Source organism: Diospyros lotus, chromosome 15 (assembly GCF_014633365.1).
Source record: "Diospyros lotus cultivar Yz01 chromosome 15, ASM1463336v1, whole genome shotgun sequence".
Taxonomy (NCBI): domain Eukaryota; kingdom Viridiplantae; phylum Streptophyta; class Magnoliopsida; order Ericales; family Ebenaceae; genus Diospyros; species Diospyros lotus.
In genome coordinates this window covers 32,841,862-32,863,158 of record NC_068352.1, presented here as the reverse complement: position 1 = coordinate 32,863,158, position 21,297 = coordinate 32,841,862, and the positions used below count along the sequence as shown (strand labels likewise).

The window sequence follows — 21,297 nt, the reverse complement described above, 5'->3', positions numbered from 1 at the left end:
GTAGCACTAACAACAGTTCATTAGTTTTCCGATAAGCAGTGGTCGGTATTTACAGTGACTTCCCACTACCATGAATACACAACAGTTGGTTAGTTTTTAGATAAACAGTAGTTAGCTGCCAGAAAGAAAGAAGACAGGAATTTCACGAATGGCAGTCCAACTAGACCAGATGCTCTCTACGTGCTGAAGTATTCTTCTGGAACGAAAAATTTTAAACCAATGGCCTGCAAACCAGAAACAATTAATTGTTAAAAGTCCCGACACCGCAAACCATACTACTGAGAGCATTCGGTGGGTTGTATCCCACATCTACAACCTCTCCTATCCTCTCTGTAGTATATATGCTTATTGAACAAATCAAAAAGATTAAAGAAAGATGTGTTGCAATGACTTCCCAGGTCCCAGATTCCTAAATTCAAGTTTTTTTTCAAACTCTATGATATTGGACAACAAGTCTCTTAAGTGTAATATGATGGATCCGAGATGCTCCCACAAACCAGGCTAGACCATAATTGCATGTGCCATGGGCTCCATAGGGTAGCCTTTGGAAGCTACCCGGATGCTAGATTCTTGTTATTCTTTTAAGCCAATTGATGAAAGATGACATTTTCAGTGAGTTTTAACATGAAATAAGGAACTAGGCTTGAAAAGCCTACAATTTGCCACTCTCCAAATCACGACTCCAATTCCTCCCAGATATTAACTCGTGTTTGATAATGATATAGCGAAAAAAATGAATCTATGAATAAGCCAGGTATCATGTTTTGTGTAGCATTCCATCGTCAAGAGTGAAAGGCCAACTGAATCATATTATATACAAAGTGTAAAAACTAAAAAAGTAATTTTTCATAAACGGTGGGATAAAAACTCAAAATGCAATCAGCTTATGAATAATAATGATATGAATTAATAGTGACGCGTGTTCAATTATACCTGGGCAAATTTGATGTCAGCATCACTGTGATCATTTGGTCTCCCAGCTGCATCACCAACATAAAATGATCTACAAGTGCATAGATTAAGAGTCAGACCAAGAGTGTAATCATACAAAGAAAAACTTGCTGGACTAGAAACTAAAAGCAAGCAAGAAAGAGAAAAGATAACTGATCCATATCAACTGAAATGCCAGAGTTGAAGTGCTGTTCCATAAGATGCCACATCCCAGGCTTCGGTTTGCGGAAGGGGTCATCTGTTTTGCTATCAGATTTACCTATTCCACAAGCTATGAATACCTGCACGTTGGTAATTCCCAATTAAAGCCTGTAATTTTCTATGATATTCTAACTACATAAGCCATCATTATGTTTTAAGAGCTGCAGACAAGTTCAGCAGCATTAAGAAAATAAAGTTCCCACATCCTACGCACAAATCAAAACAATGTGTTTCTCACAAGGCATATGGCATTCTTATTTCTGAACAAAATCATGCATAAACCATAAAGCATTGAAACCCTATGCCAGATGATATGAAGAAATATTAAGGCGCCATAGTGAAGGAACTTGTACTGAGAGAGTGCGCTGCAGCAAGTCAAGCCTAAACCCATGAATAGCCACTCCAGTTATTACTATAGATGCAGGAGAAAGGAAATGCCAGCAAAAATAAGAAATATCTGTATTTATGTACGTTAACAGCAAAATTTTGAGGGGAAATCAAAAAGACGCAAGCATTTTAGAAGCTTTGAAGTAATTCCATAAACTTCTAAACCACTCTTAAAATATTCATTTTAAAAAAGGTAAACCCAGTGAGTCCCTGTATTGCAGGCTCTAGTAAAGGTCAATTATTTACAACCTTACCCTTGCTTGGCAAGATCGTTTTTGACTTGAACCTGTGACCTAGAGAGGTCACAATGAAGCAACCTTACCATTAGACCGAGGCTCACCTTCTCTTACAACTATATTCATGCTTTAATATTTTGGCATATTACCTCTAAAGTAATGAAGCAATTTCTCCAATTTCTAGGAAGGGGAAATTGTTGGTGACATTCTGTCACTTGAGTAAAATGTCCTCCACCCATGTGACAAAAAAAAGCATGCCATTCACTTTCTTTTGTAAACACCAATGCGTAAACTAAGGTGCCCATACACAAATTATCTTATTAATTGACGATTGAAGTAGCAGTCCTAATAAAGATCAGTGATGTACAACACTATAACATGTCAAGCCTTTATCTCGCTATGGGTTCACGAATTCATTACAACTTTGATGTCATCTAAACCAGTTAATTACCATCAGATGGAAAGCAAAAATATAATGGAAATATTGAACCACCTGAATTGGGACCTTCACGAGCTTGATAAAATTGCTCAGTCGTCCAATTTTTGAGTCCACAGCTACTTGTCTCTTATTCTTCCAGCGATCAATGTTAGATTCGTTGGTAAATATCACCTATTAATGAAAACAAAGTAATGATAGTGATAAGAAATATCAGGGAAAAAATAATACAACTATTCATCTTTTGTTTAGATTCAATATCAGATTTTCAAAGGCCATCCATCAGAGAAAGAACCCGACCAGCTTGTAGCCTTCACTATATAACCTTCGCAGTTTATCTGGTATTGAAGAATACATAAGCGACCAAGCATCTGCACCCACTCTGCATATAATGTAAAACTGAATTGTCAACTAATCTCTTCAATCATGCGATACAACGGGATTAAAAATCATGATTCTAATGAGGCTGAAAGTTGGTAGTAGCACCAGAATTACAGGTCCATCCGCCAGGACCCACCTTCCTTTCAAGCACAGAGAATATTTTGCCATAGTAGCAGACATGGAGAAGAATTAGAATATGACAAAAGATAACACTGTGTCAAATGAAATTTAGCTGCATTGCTCTATCATATATCAGATAATAATAACTGTAAAACAAATGTCTGAAAACTGTCACTAGATATGTCAGGGTATCATCTAATACATGGAAACCTCCTCTCTGAAGAGCTTCATAGAATATAGTCTATGCAATGCAACAGTTTAAGGTTTATAATAATTCTAACCATAACTTTTATATGATTAGAGATTGTTGTACCTTTTCATAGATGTATTCACAAGACATCCATCAAAATCAAATGCAGCAATCTTTCCTGAATCATGAAGGCCCTCATCCTATGAAAAGTAAAATGTATCAGCAACAAGGAACACCAGATGCCATCTCAATGCAGAACATTATGATAGAAACACATGGATATTCATTGCCATTCCAAGGAAGCAGAAGAACTTCAATGACATCTCCAACATGTCAAATTGAGCATCAATACTCACTTCAGTATGCAACTTTAGATATGTGGTTGAGAGAGAGGATTAACAGTAGATCAAAAGCAATCTCATCGATATCCTTGTTTATAAGAATAAAGGTACTGTAATACTTTGCAACTACTGGTACAGTTAAAAACTTGTGACGTAATGAAGCGCATCTTCCTTTAGCACTCATGCACATGACCATGCAATCAGGCCAAAAGTAGAGTTCCTTTCTGAACAAATATGAATGTGAACCTTAAGCTTGACTTATCCAATAATAAGCTGCAGTTTAACAATTGTTTCGTAGTAATCCATCTCACCTGTTCAAGGAATATGACTGTCTGAAATGCTTTCCACTTCGGTAAAAGTGTAGCATCCTGAATCAGGGTAATTTAAAGAGAATCTTAGTAAAATTAAACAACATGACTGAATCTGTGCAGCTTAATGACATTAACTGCACCAGTTCTGCTTCAGAATTTTACCCTGCCAAAAAATGGCCAGCACATTGTATAATATGACAGAAATTAGTTGAAATTATCCTCAAATTGGTCCTAAAAAGATTGTACCTTATATTTATCCTTGGCATCAGAAAGTGAAAAAGATATGCCCAGCTTGGCTCCTTCAGAATTCACAGACAACTGAATGCAATCAAATGTTAAATATAAGAAATTTATGGCTGTGTCTAGACAACTTGCTAAAAAAGGAAGAATAAAAAGAATATTGAGAAGCTCCATACAATAGAAAACTAGGCTGTTAAGTTCAGTCTAGTGATTACCGTGATAATCATGCAAATACCTCACTGTCAATTAGATAGTTCATACCCACATAAATTTCAAGAGACCATAAATGTCTTTTGCATAGATTTATATTGTCAATGAGACTTCTAGAAGTCAATTGATATTATGAGTGCCGTGCCACTAAGAGCAACTACAAGGGAGAGTGTCATCTGGGGTGCCAATTCCATAACTGTCAATAACTGCCGAAATGGCACCCTAAATTCAAAATTTTCCACTCCAACAAGAGTGGCATCCAGGGTAGCAAAATGGCAGCAATGTTCTTGGGGTGCCAATTTTCCAAACTCTGGAGAGAGAAAAGGAAGAGGTGCCATTGAACCGTTCTGTCATTTTTCCAATTCTACTGTTCCAACGGTTACAATTCAACGGCTCTATTTCAACTAAAAAGTTCTATAAATACATAAATTTTGTGAAGAGAAAACTTATCAAATGTTGGAAAGTCATCTGAAAATCGCTTGCCGTGAAAATCGCTATAAGTTTTCTGCTCCCTAATTTTTCTTCGACCATGAATGTTGGTGATGGCAGACGGAGAAGGAGGCATAGAGAGAGGGAAAGGGGAAGGAGGCGCAGGAGAAAGGAAGGGGAAGGAGGCGTAGAGGAGAAGGGGAAGGAGGCTGCAGCGAGGGAGGGGGGAAGAAATACAGAGGAAGGCACCCTTATTTTGGCATTAACTAGAATAAAAAATATTAAAATACTAAAATGGCACCCCTATTCAGCAACTCCAAAAGGAGTTTCCATTTTGGGGTGCCATATCACCCATTTGCAACTTTGAACAGTGTTATGACATCCCTGAATTATAAATCTGCTCTAATGACAAGTGCCAAAATAGGGGTGTCATTTTAATATTTTAATATTTTTTATTAAAAAATGTAATTAAACTTAACGATTATATTTTAACGGATATAATTTTCATAACGGTCGTAATTTAACGGATATATTTTTACAATAAAAATTTCAATTTTCAATTTCACAAGTACTTTCATAGCAATCAAACTTAATACATAGTTTTTTATAAATAATAGCAACATAATAAATAATGACTAAAAATTAAAACCCCGCTTTTTCATAATCTCTATCTTCAGGTTATTCCAATATGTTGCAAAAATTGGGTCCATGCCAATAGTGTCAGTTTCCATGATTTTCATTTCATAATGCCTTTCTTCAACTTCTACCTGCCTTTTTTCAACTTCTAACCACATTTCTTCAATTTCTAACTGTCTACGATGTTGCTCCAATGCTATCTCCTGTTGAGCAAACATTTTCTCATGCCGCTCAACTTTTTGTCGTTCCACTTCCATTATTTGATTCCAATGGTGATGATCTAGTATATCTTCAGCCTCAGTTTGCTTCTCTTTGTTTTTAAGTTGTTTCTTCGAAGCCTTTCTACCAATTAGACTATCGAGGTTGGAAGTGGACGAGGGTTCAATGTCATCCCCTAAATGTGAAGTTGAATAACAAGATTCAACATAATTTGATTCAGCAGAACTACCAGTTGAATGGATTTTTGCTCTCTTATTGCTACTAAGATTATCAGTCCATTTCCGCTCCATTTTCAATATATTCCAACAATGCTCGTATTGAAATGGTCTTCTAATGATCTTAGCAAACATTTCTTTTGCTTCATCAACCTGAAACACATATGAAATCATTCAGTCAATAGTTCAAATATCAAATCATAGTAATATCTATCTAAAAAAGCTCAATCATTACATTATTTTGCTCGGTGTGTCCATTTTGTCGCAATCTTTCAATTTGACTATAAAAACCGACAAATTTGTCACATTTTGCATTTATATTAGTCCAACGGCTTTTAATAGAAGCTTGTGAACGCTCTTCTTGATTGCCTCCATGAAGTTCTAAATATTTTAATATTCTATGCCAAAAAGCACCACCTTGCTGTTCATTCCCAATAATTGCATCTTTACTCATGTTAAGCCACACAGACACAATTAATTTATCTTCTTCTTGAGAGAAATTCTTTGCCCTTTGCGATTTTCTCACTCTTGGAACAGCTTTATTTTGTATTGGTGGCGCCAATACTGTGGGATTGGTCTGCATAGCATTATCATATAAATCGGTGTCGCTCATAAGTAAATCAGTGAAAGAACAGTCAAATTGTGAAACCATCTACTAAAAAAAAACTATAATCAATTTAAAGAATGAACATAAAATAATCAATTAAAAAATAAATCAAATCACCCTTAATTAAAAAAAAATTATAAATGAAATCAAATTAGAAAATTCAAATTAAATTACAAAAATTAATTTAATTAAAAAATCAATTTAAATTCTAAAATAACAATTAACTAAAATAGAAAAAAATTCTTCAATTATAAAAATTAGCTAAATAAATAAATTCACCCTAAAGCGAAGGCATATTCGAATACCTGAGGAGGTTATCCGAATTCGGATACCAAAGCCCACATCCAAATACAAGACCCATTCAACGAAGGATATCCGAATAGCTTGAGTCAACTATTCGGATGCATCCCTACCCCCCCGCCTCCTTCCCCTCCCCTTCTCCTTCTCCTCTGCGCCTCCTCCCCCTTCCCCTCTTATGCACCTCCTTCCCCTTTCCCTCTCTCTGTGCCTCCTCCTCCATCTTCCATCACCAACATTCATGGCTGAAAGAAAAATCAAGGAGCAGAAAACTTACAACGATTTTCAGATGACTTGCCGACCTTTGGTAAGTTTTATCTTCACAAAATCTATGTATTTATTATAGAACTTTTTTGTTGAAATAGAGCAGTTGAATTATAACCATTGGAACAGTAGAATCAGAAAAATGACGAAACGATTCAACGATTCAATGGCACCTCTCCCTTTTCTCTCTCCAAAGTTTGGAAAATTGGCACCCCAAAAACATTGTTGCCATTTTGCAACCCTGGATGCCACACCCGTTAGAGTGGAAAATTTTGAATTTGGGGTGCCATTTCGGCAGTTATGGAATTGGCACCCCGGATGGCACTCCCCCTCGGAGTTGCTCTTAGCATAAGGTGCAGTTCTTGGTGATTATGAAGATGGCAGCAGTGGCTATGTTTAAACAGTAAATCACACTTTTATAAAGCTCAGTTAAATTTTCATTTCAAAAACTCCACCTTCTGTACGAGCATATTGATGAGTTTCATTAAATGCATAGGCTGAGAATTATTGAAGAGATTTTCTGGAAACATGTCCATGAATTAGGCAAGGCTTTTCTGTGACATCATTTGCAGAAATCTTGAAATTTCCAATATAAAAACTCAAATGCCATAATTATGACCATGTTCCAAACTTCAAATTAAAGAAAAGAGGTTCAACTATGGCACAAAAGGGCCTGGAAGTGCAATTATCATCATATCAACAAGGTTCCAAGTTCGGTTGTATTGGTATCATTAAGTTCTTTTAACTTCTTTTTCAGGCACAAGGCTAGTGACCTTATACCCTTTGTTGTTTTGAGCCATGTTACCAATTTTTAAGTTCTCAAGATTAATTCCATTATTTTTTTTCATTTATTGTTTGTAAAAGGAATAAATAATTGCTAGAATATACTTTGCCGGAAAAAGAAAAAGAAAACCTGATTTAAGGATAGAATCCAAGCACTTTCCCATAAACATAAAGAAGAGGATCAACATGCAAACCACCCAACAGCCATCCATAAACCATATTACCATTGACCATCATGTAGCATTAACCAGGGCAGAGACATTGAATATCATGTAGCAGAAGCCTATCAAGTATATCCTTGAAGAACCATTGCCAAAGTGCATCTGCATACCTTTATTTTCTTTGAATTCCTATCTTCCAGGTCATCATTTCCACCTTTATCTGTCTTACGGACCTGATTAATGAAGAAATATAAGTCATATCACACTAATAGCTAATGACTTGGTATTAGCCAGTTTGTTTACCCTTGAACTTCTAGCAATTTTCGTTTCACTTCCTTCATCTTCAGCTCCATCAGCAACCTACAGCACAGCTAGGTTGCACTTATATAAATTCGAGTAAAATAAGCATCAGCCATATAATCACAGTTACATGCATAAGTTACATTAAGGACATCACAATTCCTTCACCCGTGTGGCAGCAAGGAAATGCAGACTCGTACCTTTTCTGTTGGGCAGGCACTTTCCTCGATCAGTATCTTTAGAGTTTCCTGATCACTACTCTGCGAAATCATAAACACAAAAAAGGCTTGAAGAAGATGCAAATCAAAAAGAAAAAATGGAACAAAAGTGAAATTGTTAACATTTATGCACTTTTAGTGCATAATCAGCATTGTTCTTTTTTCCTCGTTTTCTTTGCAAAACCAAACAGATAAAATAATCAGGTCCCTCCATTTCTCTCTATTTTCTAGCCCTTCTTTTCTTTCCCATTCCCACCAGTTCCCCAAACAGAGCCTCCATTCTATTTTCCCCTATAAATCCTAATTCCAAACATCGCCTTAGACTTCTACGCAGCAAACTCGAGCGCAGACTGTAAAATTGGGAACCTGGTATTATAAAAAGAACCAACCGTCAGTGAAGAGAACCCTTTGATCTCATCAGGCGAAGCAACCGAGTCCTTCGAATCCAAGGGAAAGCAGCTGAAGTGGTGCCACTTGGTCATGTCGAAACCTCTCGCGTCTCGGCTCACCAGCCCCAGCCTCAAGGCCTTGGCGGCGATCGCCTTCGAGCACTTCTTGCACGAAGACCGACCTGACTTCGCGTACTCGGCAACGACCTTCGAAGACGCCATTGAAGGCACAGGCCGAAGGAGCCTGGGGTTTTTGGGAACAATGAACAGGTTCGAAATGCTAGGGTTATGGTAGAATGCAGAGAGATTTGAGATGGCTAGCATGAGCGATCATGATTTCGATAGTAGGGTTTATCGAAGAAAATCCCAATATTCACCCGCTATTTCTAGAGCGGAGCGGGTAAATCACACCAAAGATAATTAAATTTGAATTTGAGTGTGTATTTTATTTTAATTTCTAAATTTTAATTCCTTTTAATATAATTACAAAAATTTTAAAAATTTTACAATATTATCACATATAAAATTTTTCAACCACTTTATAACCGAAGTGGGTGACGTGGTGCTGATGTGAAAAATAATAAAAATATTATATAATAATATTTTAATATAATATTATTATATATATTGACACGTGATACATTCTAATTGGTTGTCATTGCACAATAATTTTTATTATTTTCTACATTAGTCATAAAATTTTATATGTGACCACATTACAAAATTTTTTAAACTTCTATGATCGCATTGAAAAAAATTAAAGTTTAGTGACCAAAATAAAAAACACACTAAAATTTAGTGATCTTTGATGTGATTTACTCTAAGTTATTTAACGAATTACTTGAAATAAATTAAATACAGGGTAAATAGCAAAAAAAAAAATAAATTTTGTTTGTGAATTTATAAATTTCTTTAAATATTTTAATTTTAATAATTGTATTTCAATTAACTCATATAATTTTATTAACACCTAAAATCAATTTAAAAAACATATATCATTATTGATATAGTGCGCTATTTGTCATAAAAAAAATATATAAATAGAACTTACATATATATATCTAAAAAAGTAAAAAATAAAATTATACGTGTGGGTGTTTCTTATATATGTACGTGTAAATCCAACTCTTATATATTTTTTATGACATGTGACTTGTCATATCAGTATGACACATTTCTTTTAAATTAATTTATAATATTAAATAAAATTATACTTAATTGAGTCAATTAAGATATAATTATTAAAATTGACACGTGATAAATTTATAAATTTGTGAAAGTTTTTAAATTATTTTTACTATTTACCCTCAAATATATATGTAAAATATCAACAAGATAATCATTTGTCATAATAATTAAGAGATAATAAATATATGCTTGATTTTACTTAAAATAAGATAATTTTTTTATTATTATTGATTACATAATAGATAAAAAAAATAAATAACACTAACTACCGGGAATTTGTATAATATTGTTATTTGAACAAGGTAGATTAGTATAATTTTTATATTTATACGGGTAAAACATTGTAATTTAAAAATACAATTTCAAGAAAAAATAAAATAAGTCATTGAATGGAATAAAGGAATAAAAAATACTAAATTGGTCTTTAAATTATTTGATTTTGATCCTTTTAAATCTTCAACTTTTTTTTATGTATATATTCACCCTTAAATTTCTTAAAATTATTTATTTTATCCTTAAGAAGATGTTTGGGAGGATGTAAAGTAATAAGATTGGATGGAACGAGAATTGATGAAAATATATTTTATTTGTTTGGGCTACTCGTTAATAATGCAAATAAAATGAATTAGATGTAATTATTTTCTATCTAATATACTCTAAATTGGAGAATATTTGATGGAAATTAAACTTTTCCATCAATCATTTGCATCAAATTTCATTGTTTTCCATCATATTATCTTGTAAATAAATAAATAAAAATATTTTATTTGATTTCATTGAATTTTTCTATATATAAGAATTTTATTAAAAAAATAAAAAAATATTTATAATATTTTTGAAACCTTATAAATATTTCTTCCTTGGCATGTGATAGAGAGAAGGAGGCCAGAGAAGGAAACGAGGGATGGTTTACTGAATAATATATTTTTTATTTTTAATAATTAATAAATATAAATATATAAAAATAAAAATAAAAAATTTATGTATAAATTAATAAATTTGAAAAATAACAAAAATTTAGGTTGTGTATTTTTAAATTTTAATTTTGAATTTTAAATTTATTTTCAATTTTCTGATAGTTTGTTTTCAAAAAATTAAAAAATGTATTCTTTTTGTTATTTAAAAAAATTATTTTTTAAAACAGAAAATTAAAAAACACATTTATTTTATAATTTTGAAAAAAAATATTTTATAATATTTGATTCAATAAATTTAATTATTAAATGATAAAATTATTTTTTTAAATAAAATTTTACTATTAAAATAAAATAATAAATTACAAACATACTGATAATTTATATTAAATATTATTATAAATAATATGTGTAATATATTTAATAATATATTATATATTATCTTATATTTTTAATTATAATATAGATACACTATATTTTTTAATTTTTAAATAAATATATAATTTTATTTTAAAAATTTAAGAATATTTTTTTTTTCTTTTTTCCTTTCTTTTCATTTTTAGAGCCAAAACATGAAAATGGATTGTGTTTTCTATATTTTAGACTTAGAGATTGTTTTGATTGAAAACAATCAAAATAACATTTGTTGTTTTGGGTTTTTTTATAATTTTTTTATTTTTAAAAATAAAAAAATAAACATATTTTTATTATTTTAAAAAATTAAAAACTAAAAATAGACTAAAACAACAAAAAGAACGGAATCTTAATTTTATGAATTTATTTATTTAGAGAAATTATTTAATTAACCTAAAATATGTTATTATTTGATTTTTTCTGTACAAAATTCAATATTTTTTAAGACATTTTCACCATTGAATTTTATGAAAAATATGTTATTTTTCATAAAAAAATAATGCTTATCAAACACAAAATGCTAGGAAAATGATCAAATTTTATATAAAATATTATCAATCAAATACCAAAAGATAGAAAATAACATAATTTTTCAGGTAAAAATTATACCAATCAAATAGTTTAAACTTTCAATATTCAAAATTTTTTTTTTTATATAATTCAATTCCTTAAAATTCATTTTATTTCTACCTAAATTATACCCTTACAATTAAACACACTATAAGGAAAAAAAAAAACCTAATATGCATACTCTATATAATCAAATGTCTACTTTGTTATAATTTCATTCCAAATCCCTCGCTCACCATCGCTTTCAATCGATCGTAACCTAAATCTTTCTTGAATACTAAAACCTAAATGTTAATTTTGATTTACTTTGTGAGTGGAATATTTTTTTTTCCCTAAATTTATATATAAATTTAATTATTTAAAATTAAACAAGAAAATAAAGCAAAATTTGTCAAAATCGAAAATTTCAAGAGCTAAATTGGTGTAAAAGGTCAAAACCTATATTTATAAGGCTACACAGTAGGAGAAGGCGACGGTTCTTTCTTCGTCCGAATCCCGAACCCTAATTCTCAGAATCTTCACGACAATGGACCCATGCTACGAGCAGGTATTGAGAAATGAGGTCATGTACCTTCATTCTCTCTGGCGCCAAGGCCCTCCCAGAAACCCTAACTCATCATCCATACCCCTCCAACCTTCCAATCCTACGCACTTCAAGAAAACGGGAAGGGGATCCAGGGGCAAAAAATCCAAGAACAGGCAGCCTAAAAATGACCCTCCAGCCGCCGCCTCCGCCATCGAATGGCCCTGCAACAGTCCAACGGAGCCGCCGCCGCTGCCGGAGTCGGGGTGGCCCTCTCTGAAGCTACCACCGGCGGCGACGACCCGGCTGCCCTCGGCCGAGGAACAGGCGCGCTTTGCCGCGATGCAGTTGCAGCAGAAGGCCTTGAAGGCCGCGCAAGAGTTCTTAGCGAGTTGTGACAGCGACGGAGAAAATTGCATGGACGAAGATGGAGACGACAACGAGGACGAAGATAAAGACGGGAGTGAGGAATACAGGTTCTTTGTGAATGTGTTTGCGGAGGACGATGAATTGCGGGGCTACTACGAGAAGAATTTCGAGGGCGGTGAATTTTGTTGCTTAGTGTGTGGCGGAATTAGGCATAAGGTAGGGAAGATCTTTAAAAGCTGCGTTTCCCTAGTTCAGCATTCAATTTCGATCGTGAAGACGAAGAAGAAGAGAGCGCACAGAGCTTTCGCTCAGGTTATATGCAAAGTTCTTGGTTGGGATCTTGATCGGCTCCCAACTATTGTTTCCTCGTTGGCCGGCAATTCTCAGGTAACTAGCAAGCAATTCAACTGTATGACATTTGATCACAAATCATGTTCTCATTTAAAGTTCATATTGGATCGGCTACATGAATTATAGCTTTCCATTGGTTTTATCTATGGCCGTGCCTAAGTGTTTCCCATTAAGTTTTAATTCCCCTATCTCTTTTGCTGAATATTTGTTCCATTCCATTCACTTCCTCACCGGACCAAAACATTTTAGTCGTGTTTTATGCATTATGTTCATATTTTTAGTAGGAATCACTCCAACCTTAATAGGAGTAAGTTCATTTCTAATTTGATCCATTTCATTTAAAGTTTGAATTATCAGCTAAAATTGTAGTATTACAGGGCAATTCTAAGGTTGGTGTGGAACAATTGAAAGAGCTTAACAAGAGCTCGAGCTCAGGCAATGCTACTAATGGTGAACTGGATCTGAAGGAGTGCTCTAATGTTTGTCAGGAAGAAGAGTTACTGAATTCTAGTGTTGATGCCTCATCAAATCTTGGTGGTGATAATGTGATTCTTTGTGAGGTTAGTTAGCTGATTGCTATTGCTTTTAGGAGTATGTATGAATTTTGGGTTTATGATTCTGCAATTTAAAACAATGTGGCACTAGTTGTCTGCTTGTTGTAGCTCATTGGTCAATTCCTGCTGGTATCAGCAACTGAACAATTCATTCTGACATTTACATATCCTCATACTAGAGTTTGGGTATTACCTTAAGTTGTGACATTACAGGGAAATGATGCAGTGGGGATGGAGGATCTGAATAACCAAACATTGGGTTTGGAAAATGTTAATAATGGCGAACTAGTTCCTGAATCTGTTTCTAATGTTGGTTGGGAGGAAGAATTGCAGAATGCCAATGTTCCTGGCACGCCAACTGCTATTGGCAATGATATGATGCTTTGTGAGGTTAGTCTTAGGAGGATTTATGTAGTTTTAGGTTTGGGATATTGTGGTCTAAACAATGTGACTATAACGTCTCTACTTGTTTTGCATTGTAGGGTTCTTCAATGGTTGGCGACGAAAACAAATGTGAGGAAAATCTTGAAAATCAGAATTTTGATGCAGCAGAAGGAAAGCCAGAGGGAGCTGTTAGTTGCCTGGTGAGTTGTCGTCATTATCATGCTTTAGGATAGTCATGCTTGTATAACCAGTAGATTGTGTAACTATGAGCAATTTTTTTGATGAACCAAATATATTCTGGGTAACAATTTGATAATTCTTCAACCTATTTATCTTACATTTTCCCTAGAAAGAAATTCTTGCCTAGTAAGTAAAATCATGTGAAAGTATAATTACATGAAAAAGATGTATAACTTGGCCTGGTACATCTGTTGGAAATTATTGTTCCTGACATCTAATAAATGCATGCAGAGCTTTTTCCCTTCGGCTGGATGGCGAAGGAAAAAGAAAATTTTTGTACATTCAAGGGAACGTTTTATTTATTATTACCTTACCCAGTGAGATTAAGGCTTGTGATTATGGTGGTAGTTGTTTCAAGTGAACATTTTCACAGATATGATAGTTAGGGAATAATCTATTCCGTGTTTCAAGCTAGCATTCGAGGTTAGTTTTGCCCATTTATTTGATAACTTATTATGTATTTCGGTTTCTATAATTGACATATGTGCAGTGCAGGAACCTTTCAAGGACAATGGTATTGGAAAGGAACTCGAAGACAATCCAGAGGGAGCCGTAGTTGATAATGATCTGAGGAACTCTGATGAGAATCAAAATTGCCAAGCAAGTTGAAGGATGGTATCAAAAAGATGTCAAAGAGCACAATCACCTAGTGAGACATTCGTATTATTGGCGTTTGAGATCAGTAATTTTACATGCACCATTTGACGGTTGTGGTTTGTATCTGATTTGCAGGTGCATATAAAAGGTGGGTGGTTTTCTTTGACTTGCAAGGAAATTACATTATCTGGAAGAAAAAAATGGAATGGGATTGGTTAAAAATCTTTCCTTGATAACATGAACTTTGTAACTAGCTATGCACAGTGAGATTACTAATCATATTTGCTAGGGAGAAGAGCGAGACAGTAAATTACTATTGTTGAGGCTCTGGGTGCATTAATCCATATTACATTCCCTTGTTAGGCCAAATTGGCAAATTTCTTGGCTTTCTCTCAGCTGCACCTGCTCTTTCTTTTTTGTTAGGTTGATGCATGTCTACTATAGAAGATTTTCTCTTTTGCATCCATTCTTTTTCCTGCCTTGAACTCTTGTCTTGTTTTTCTGGGTTTTTTTACAGTAAGGATGTGATTGATGACTCTGTTTATGCTTGATGTGTGTTTAAAACGGCAGCTGATTATGCATATGGTGCATTTCATAATTGATGAGCAATTCCATCTTGATTCATCTTGTTCTCAGTTGCTGATGATGCAACTGTGTTTGATTCATCTTACGTTTTCTAGATAAAATCCTTGTTAAAGTCTCCTAATAGAGTCATAGCTTGGTCCAGGTAAACTTAAAACTGTGATTGAAGCAAGCATATATATATATATATATATTTATTTATTTATTTATTTATAACGTGGGAAACTCTCCTAATAGTCATAGTTTGGACTTATCTCATGTTTTTTAAAATTCACAGTGTATCTGTTTTACAGTTCTAGATAAACAATTGCGAGTCAAACTTCAAGAGTCTTGATTTTTTTAATAGACATAATCGATTGCACAATCTTGCATGGAGATGGAGATTGAATTGAATTTACAAATTTGCAGTATTCTAAGTTCTTGTATATTGTTTTGAGATGCGAGGCTCAAAGAAGATGAAAATCTCAAGAAAATTTATTGTAAATTAGATAATTTTAAAAATAAATTCATATTAATTATCATCAATTATATATATGTATATCTCTTTTTTTATTATGATGAGGAATTTTTACCATTATTTTACAAGCATATACTGAATAGATTTTGAATGCATGTAATAATATACGAAGGTTAAATGAAAAAATGACAAGTACAAGAGTTAAATATATATTTTATTTTTTTATTTAAATATTTTATTTTTTTTGTTTTAAATATATTTTTAAATTATGTAATTTTAAGTTAATTATATTTTTAAATTTTTTATTATTTTAATTATATCTTTAAATTTACTATTCTTAATAAATTTGTCAAAATGTATAATTAATTAGAAATTATATAATTTTAAAGTATAATTGAAATAATAAAAAAAAATTATGGGTGTAATTGATTTAAAATTACAAATTCATTATGTTTTTGCAATAACAAAAAATTTGAGTGTTTAAATAAAAAATATATAATTATCAAAATTAAAAAATATATATTCACATTTATATATATATCTCTTCAAAATTAATTTTATGAGATATATATTTTTCTGACATTAATTTTTTAAGAAGAGAAATTAAATCTGTGCCTCCAATACATTTGAAATAGGAAAATGCTATTGGTACATCCATTTTGTACATCTTGAGCTACATAATGGGGTATGATGACAAAAAAGTCCTTCATGAAGCGCATAGAGACGCGTGAGGCGCATGTGAGACGCAAGGTATTTTGGTCATAATACTTCCTTAAGTAGCCTAAAATGTACAAAATAGGTGTACATCTAACATGATTATTTGAAATATAGTTAAAAAGTTATATTAAATTATAGAATGCATTCATACACTTTGAAAATGAATATTATTTCCATTCTATTAAATAGAATAATTCATTAAAATTATAGAATTAAAATCTTATTTCCAAAACTTTTAAAATTACCAAACAGGCCGTAAATATCATTATCCTTTTACTTATTATTTTGGTTTTTTTTTCTCATTTATTCGTATTATTTTGTTACAAAAATATACTCGTAATCTTGTACTTGGAGCAGACGGCATCCTCTTATCCCAATGTGGGATAGCGTAAACCGTGCGTCCAAACACTTCTCGAAAACCCTTTTATATGAACCGCCTCCAATCAGCGAGTCGGATCAATCGAGCGTATACTCTGATATTTGGATAGTTATCGAGAGAGAGAGAGGACATGGCTGGACCAATCACGCAAGACTGGGAACCGGTGGTGATCCGCAAGAAGGCTCCGACCGCCGCCGCTCGCAAAGACGAGAAAGCCGTCAACGCCGCTCGTCGCTCCGGCGCCGAGATCGAAACTATCAAGAAATGTCTCTTCTCTGTCTCTGTTTCACTCTCTTTGTGAACCTTTTCGCTTCAATTAGGGTTTCTGAGTCCTTTGCATCCTTGAAAATCCGTTCATGTTTGCTCTCTGTGTATTGATGCGTTCTTTTTTATATATACGGATGAGTATGATTGATCTTGAAATCATCGGAGAGAGACAGTAGAGATTGAACGTTGTGCGCGAAATTATAACAAGGAGATCATACGCTCGGATTCAAATTCGTAAAGTACTATATGCTTGGATGTCTGGATTGACTTTTTAAAATATGTTAATGATGATTTATCTGCGAGTCTCCACTGACTATAATTTTTTAATTTCACATAAGAGATTTTTCCAGTTTAGGTTTTTGATCAGTTGCAACTGATTCTACTTTTGATGTTAATTTCTGAGGCAAGAGAGTAATACATGAATTACAGTGCTGACATGTAATTGTTCCTAATGTCTCTGATATTGAACTTGAAGTCTTGATTGGGTGTTAGTTTGCAATTAAGATTTGAAGGTCTAGGGACTCCACTTTTTATTTAAGATGAGAACATTTTTCATGGTATGAGTTTCCAGTATTGGACTGTAAAAAAGTAGTTCCCAGTGGTACCACTTCCATGTTTTTTTTGACGTAATGTATTACGTGAATTCCACAGTGAGGTCACAATTAGTATACACGTTTAGGTATTTCATGTGAAGTCTGGATTCCATGTTAATTCTTGATTAACATTTGAAGCTTTAGCAACTCTGTTTTATTTAAGACGAGAAATTTTCACATTTTAGATTTGCAGTATCATTTGCAACTGAACTACTTTGATGTATATTTTTGAGGAAATTGTGTATTACATGAATTGTCCAGCATAGGAATTTTCAATTGCTTATTAAGTGTTTGCAGTATGATGAGGATTAGGGCTTGCAGTCTGTATTGTTACATTTAAAGTGCTATTGCTTATAATTTATCTTTCCTGTAGCAGCAAATGCAGGCTCAAATAAAGCTGCTTCTAGTAGCACTTCCCTGAACACAAGGAAGCTTGATGAAGAGACAGAGAATCTTACTCGTGAGTATATGTTAAGTCATATTCTAGATATATGACTCATGTTCTTTTCTTCAATTCCATGTACATTTTCTGAACTAATTATATACTTCACTAGCACTTCCATGGAAATGATGAAATGTAATCTATTATCTGCCTGGAGTTGGGGGGATGTGTGTGTGTGTGTTTTCTTTTTTTTCTGTTTTTTTTTTTTTTTTTGGGGGGGGGGGGGCAAGATGAAATTTGTTTCTATGTTCGTAACTTTCTTTCGTGATACAACTCAATTGGTGTTGCCTGTTAAAAATTGTTAGAAGTCATAACACTGACTTTCTTTGGTTAATTAAATTTGTTTGGCCACAATATTTTGATATACTTTTTGTAAGCTGGTAGAACAACTTTGTAAATACTTTATATATGTCTTTTTGTGAATACTTGTTAAGCATGGTGTTTCTGGCTTTTGGGGCCTAAGCTCTTGTAAGGATTGGTTTTGCATGGGACCTAGAAAATGCTGCCCAACTTTCCTTGCATTGCAATCATATGTGGTGACTAGAAGAACACATTAAGGCCCCATCCCTAAGAGCATTTGTAATCTTTTAAGCACTAGAATGATATGTGTCCACAACCAATCATTATGTGTGAATATCTCTTCTATAGAAAGGAAAAAGGAGATAAATATGCTAGTATACTCGAACTAAATCTTAGTTTATTAGATACATTTACAAATTTCAACAAAGTATTAAGGTAGGGAACATAAATAAAAAATGAAATTATAAGTTCTGAATCAATTGGAGGAGCTTGGGCCTCCACTGCCAATTAGATAAAGAATGAATTGGTGACTCACAATTTTGTTGACCGGTTAGAATTGCCTCCAAAAATCTATAATTGCCTCAAATCTTTTAAATAGCACCAGGGAGATCTTGTAGAAGTTACCAGTCTTGAATAGAACATTAGATACACTCAAAGATCTGTATCAAAACATTCCCATGCATTATTCTCTTTCTTTTATGTTTTTTGTTTCCTTTTTTAATATAATAAGAATAGGGAAAGAATAAAAGTGGATTTGACATATGCAAAATTTGGACGCCACAGCCAATCATTAAGCAGAGGCATTCAACACAAAAGACCCCTTTTTTTTTTAATGTTACCTGCAAAGGTGACACCTAGCTTATTTACTGACAGTTACAGTGCTGGAGATTGCTGGCATGCCAAGGTTACATCAGTCTCAGCATGTAGTGCGTCTAATTCCCATTTTTGTCTTATCTGTTGAACGAGGGAATGATGTGACTAGTCTCTTATCATTTTCATATGCACTCATATTAGCATATCTAGAAAGCTTCCTTAAATCTAAATTAGGTGTATTGCTCCCTTTTGGTGAATGATCTTGATTTTAATCCCGTTACTCTTTAAGTTTGACTTTGTGACTTCATCCTTAACCATCACCATTGTTGCTCATCTATTGTCATCATAGACCCCTAGCATCACATAATCTTACCTAGCAATTGAACATTCTACTTCTTCTCCCCCACCCACCCCCACCACCGCAAACAACCCCCCCCCCCCCCCCCACCAAAAAAAAAAAAAAAAATTGGCATGACATCTCACATTTGCTTAACCCAGGACCTCTGACAGAAGAGACCATTCACTCTCAAGGGTTAAAATCACTGCCAAACAAAATGTAGATAAAGTAGTTTTCTCAATTTAGATTGTTCTTTATATTTGGATCTTTCTGGCACCTAATTATCTTAATGGAATTGCTAAAAAGTTGTACCTGTGAACACCTTTCAAAGTGGATAATAAGAATGGTTAAAGGGAAAAGGATTGGTACAATATTTTATTGGTTTGGTTGTTTGTTAACATTTAATCATTGACGTGGGTGTCAAAATTTGGTATACAAACAACAGTATATCAGACCTTAATTCCACTATTTCTCATCACATATATCAAAGTTTGGTATATGAGAAATTTCTAACTCTTTTCTTAGCTATTTTCCTTTACACACTAAGGTAAAATGATCATAAGTCCTACTTTGAAAAATCAAAAACTTTGGATGCTTCTACTCCCTACTGGTTCTTCCTTATTGCGGCGAAGTAAGTTGGATGAACTTCTGATGACAGAAAGGAAAGAAAAAGCTGGTTGTTACCCCTTTTATTTGGAAAATAACTTTTGAGTCTCTTTTATCTCATTGGAAATCATGAATATGTTCTGTCTTCAACTTTACCATGTGTGCTCTCCCCCTGTTATTTTCTATGGTTGTGGCACTATTCAGTCTATTCTCCTACATCTTTAAATGAATAACTTGAATGTTGAAGATGCAACTATACACAGATGTAACATTTTTATTGGATCTTTACATTCAGTTGGTGATAAGACCTGATGCATCAGGATTTAGTCTTGCGTCTTTAGTTTGAACGACCAAGCTAAGTGTTAGTTTCATTTTTCAAGATAAAGAAATATTGATGATGATTTGATGGAGATTGGGCATGATTATCAAGGTCTATTTTTCAACCAATTACCTCTTGGGCCATGTTGTATTTGAATTGAATTGGACAGTTCACATGCCATTCACAAATCTGAGTTATTATTGAGGTGATGCCATGCTAAGTGTTAGTTTCATTTTTCGTGGCTTTTGCTCATCTGAACTCTTAATTTTGCACAGATGACAGGGTGCCAACTGAATTAAAGAAAGCCATCATGCAAGCTAGGATGGACAAGAAACTCACTCAAGCTCAACTGGCTCAGGTCTCTCTCTCTCTGCATAATCATGTTCCCGAGGTAGGCAGCTCTGTTGTATAAAATGCACAATGATCCTAACTGGCCAAATTTTATGCTGCAGATGATCAATGAAAAACCACAAATCATACAAGAATATGAATCGGGCAAAGCCATTCCAAATCAACAGATAATTTCCAAATTGGAGAGGGCTCTTGGTGCGAAACTGCGAGGAAAGAAGTGAAAAGGCCTAATAATTTGTGAAAGTAACTTTTATATATCAGCATGATGGTCATAGTGTCTTCTGTCACCGAAGAGTCTTCGGTAGTGGTGTTTTTGTACATGCACTTGCTTTGTTGTCCCCGTGGCTATTTTCATGGCTCATCTGTAAGAATTTAACTGTGGTTGTGAGAACCCCACCTTTGGCGAACGACCGTGCTTTGCTGGAATTGTGAACTTTAATTTCATTTCGTTTACTGAGATGGTGTCGCTGCTACTTGAATGCATTCCGCCTTTCCCCCATTATGGTGT

At 33.6% G+C, this 21,297-nt stretch overlaps 3 protein-coding genes across 6 annotated transcripts; 2 read left to right on the top strand and 1 right to left on the bottom strand.

The window, feature by feature from the left end:
* Window position 1: 1 nt before the first annotated feature.
* LOC127792077 (polynucleotide 3'-phosphatase ZDP) lies at window positions 2–8,902 on the bottom strand. The gene is made up of 12 exons (XM_052322410.1): window positions 8,523–8,902; window positions 8,116–8,175; window positions 7,919–7,975; window positions 7,786–7,848; window positions 3,801–3,872; window positions 3,555–3,611; window positions 3,026–3,102; window positions 2,512–2,593; window positions 2,269–2,385; window positions 1,105–1,232; window positions 934–1,003; window positions 2–224 (listed from the first exon to the last, which is right to left on the bottom strand). The coding sequence occupies exons 1-12, from the start codon at window positions 8,844–8,846 to the stop codon at window positions 177–179; spliced, it is 1,155 nt and encodes a 384-aa protein (XP_052178370.1). The 5' UTR covers window positions 8,847–8,902; the 3' UTR covers window positions 2–176.
* A 3,175-nt stretch (window positions 8,903–12,077) lies between these two features.
* LOC127791345 (uncharacterized) lies at window positions 12,078–15,174 on the top strand. 3 transcript variants are annotated; one of them, XR_008020932.1, is made up of 6 exons: window positions 12,078–12,887; window positions 13,229–13,411; window positions 13,619–13,795; window positions 13,888–13,989; window positions 14,520–14,678; window positions 14,762–15,174. XR_008020932.1 is itself a non-coding variant. In XM_052321147.1 (6 exons), exons 1-5 carry the CDS (start codon window positions 12,135–12,137, stop codon window positions 14,636–14,638), a joined length of 1,329 nt encoding a protein of 442 aa, XP_052177107.1. In that variant the 5' UTR covers window positions 12,078–12,134; the 3' UTR covers window positions 14,639–14,678; window positions 14,762–15,174. The 3 variants fall into 3 exon arrangements, 2 of the variants coding, with proteins under 2 accessions (XP_052177107.1, XP_052177109.1); XM_052321147.1 differs by having other exon boundaries at window positions 14,525–14,678; XM_052321149.1 differs by having other exon boundaries at window positions 14,520–15,174.
* A 1,659-nt stretch (window positions 15,175–16,833) lies between these two features.
* Window positions 16,834–21,288, top strand: LOC127792016 (multiprotein-bridging factor 1b). 2 transcript variants are annotated; one of them, XM_052322296.1, is made up of 4 exons: window positions 16,834–17,027; window positions 17,995–18,081; window positions 20,714–20,796; window positions 20,891–21,288. In XM_052322296.1, the coding sequence occupies exons 1-4, from the start codon at window positions 16,892–16,894 to the stop codon at window positions 21,008–21,010; spliced, it is 426 nt and encodes a 141-aa protein (XP_052178256.1). In that variant the 5' UTR covers window positions 16,834–16,891; the 3' UTR covers window positions 21,011–21,288. The 2 variants fall into 2 exon arrangements, with proteins under 2 accessions (XP_052178256.1, XP_052178257.1); XM_052322297.1 differs by having other exon boundaries at window positions 16,835–17,027; window positions 17,998–18,081.
* The last annotated feature ends 9 nt before the right edge of the window (window positions 21,289–21,297 follow it).

Bases quoted from the DNA above. Each gene is read 5' to 3' on its own strand.
- LOC127792077 (XM_052322410.1), bottom strand. From the start codon at position 8,846: ATGCTAGCCATCTCAAATCTCTCTGCATTCTACCATAACCCTAGCATT. The intron at 7,976-8,115 runs GTACGAGTCTGC...GCTGTGCTGTAG, and splicing joins GTGCCTGCCCAACAGAAAAG to GTTGCTGATGGAGCTGAAGA. The intron at 7,849-7,918 runs GTAAACAAACTG...TTCATTAATCAG, and splicing joins AAATTGCTAGAAGTTCAAGG to GTCCGTAAGACAGATAAAGG.
- LOC127792016 (XM_052322296.1), top strand. From the start codon at position 16,892: ATGGCTGGACCAATCACGCAAGACTGGGAACCGGTGGTGATCCGCAAG. The intron at 17,028-17,994 runs GTCTCTTCTCTG...TCTTTCCTGTAG, and splicing joins GATCGAAACTATCAAGAAAT to CAGCAAATGCAGGCTCAAAT. The intron at 20,797-20,890 runs GTCTCTCTCTCT...TTTATGCTGCAG, and splicing joins CTCAAGCTCAACTGGCTCAG to ATGATCAATGAAAAACCACA.
- LOC127791345 (XM_052321147.1), top strand. From the start codon at position 12,135: ATGGACCCATGCTACGAGCAGGTATTGAGAAATGAGGTCATGTACCTT. The intron at 13,412-13,618 runs GTTAGTTAGCTG...GTGACATTACAG, and splicing joins ATAATGTGATTCTTTGTGAG to GGAAATGATGCAGTGGGGAT. The intron at 13,796-13,887 runs GTTAGTCTTAGG...TTTGCATTGTAG, and splicing joins ATGATATGATGCTTTGTGAG to GGTTCTTCAATGGTTGGCGA.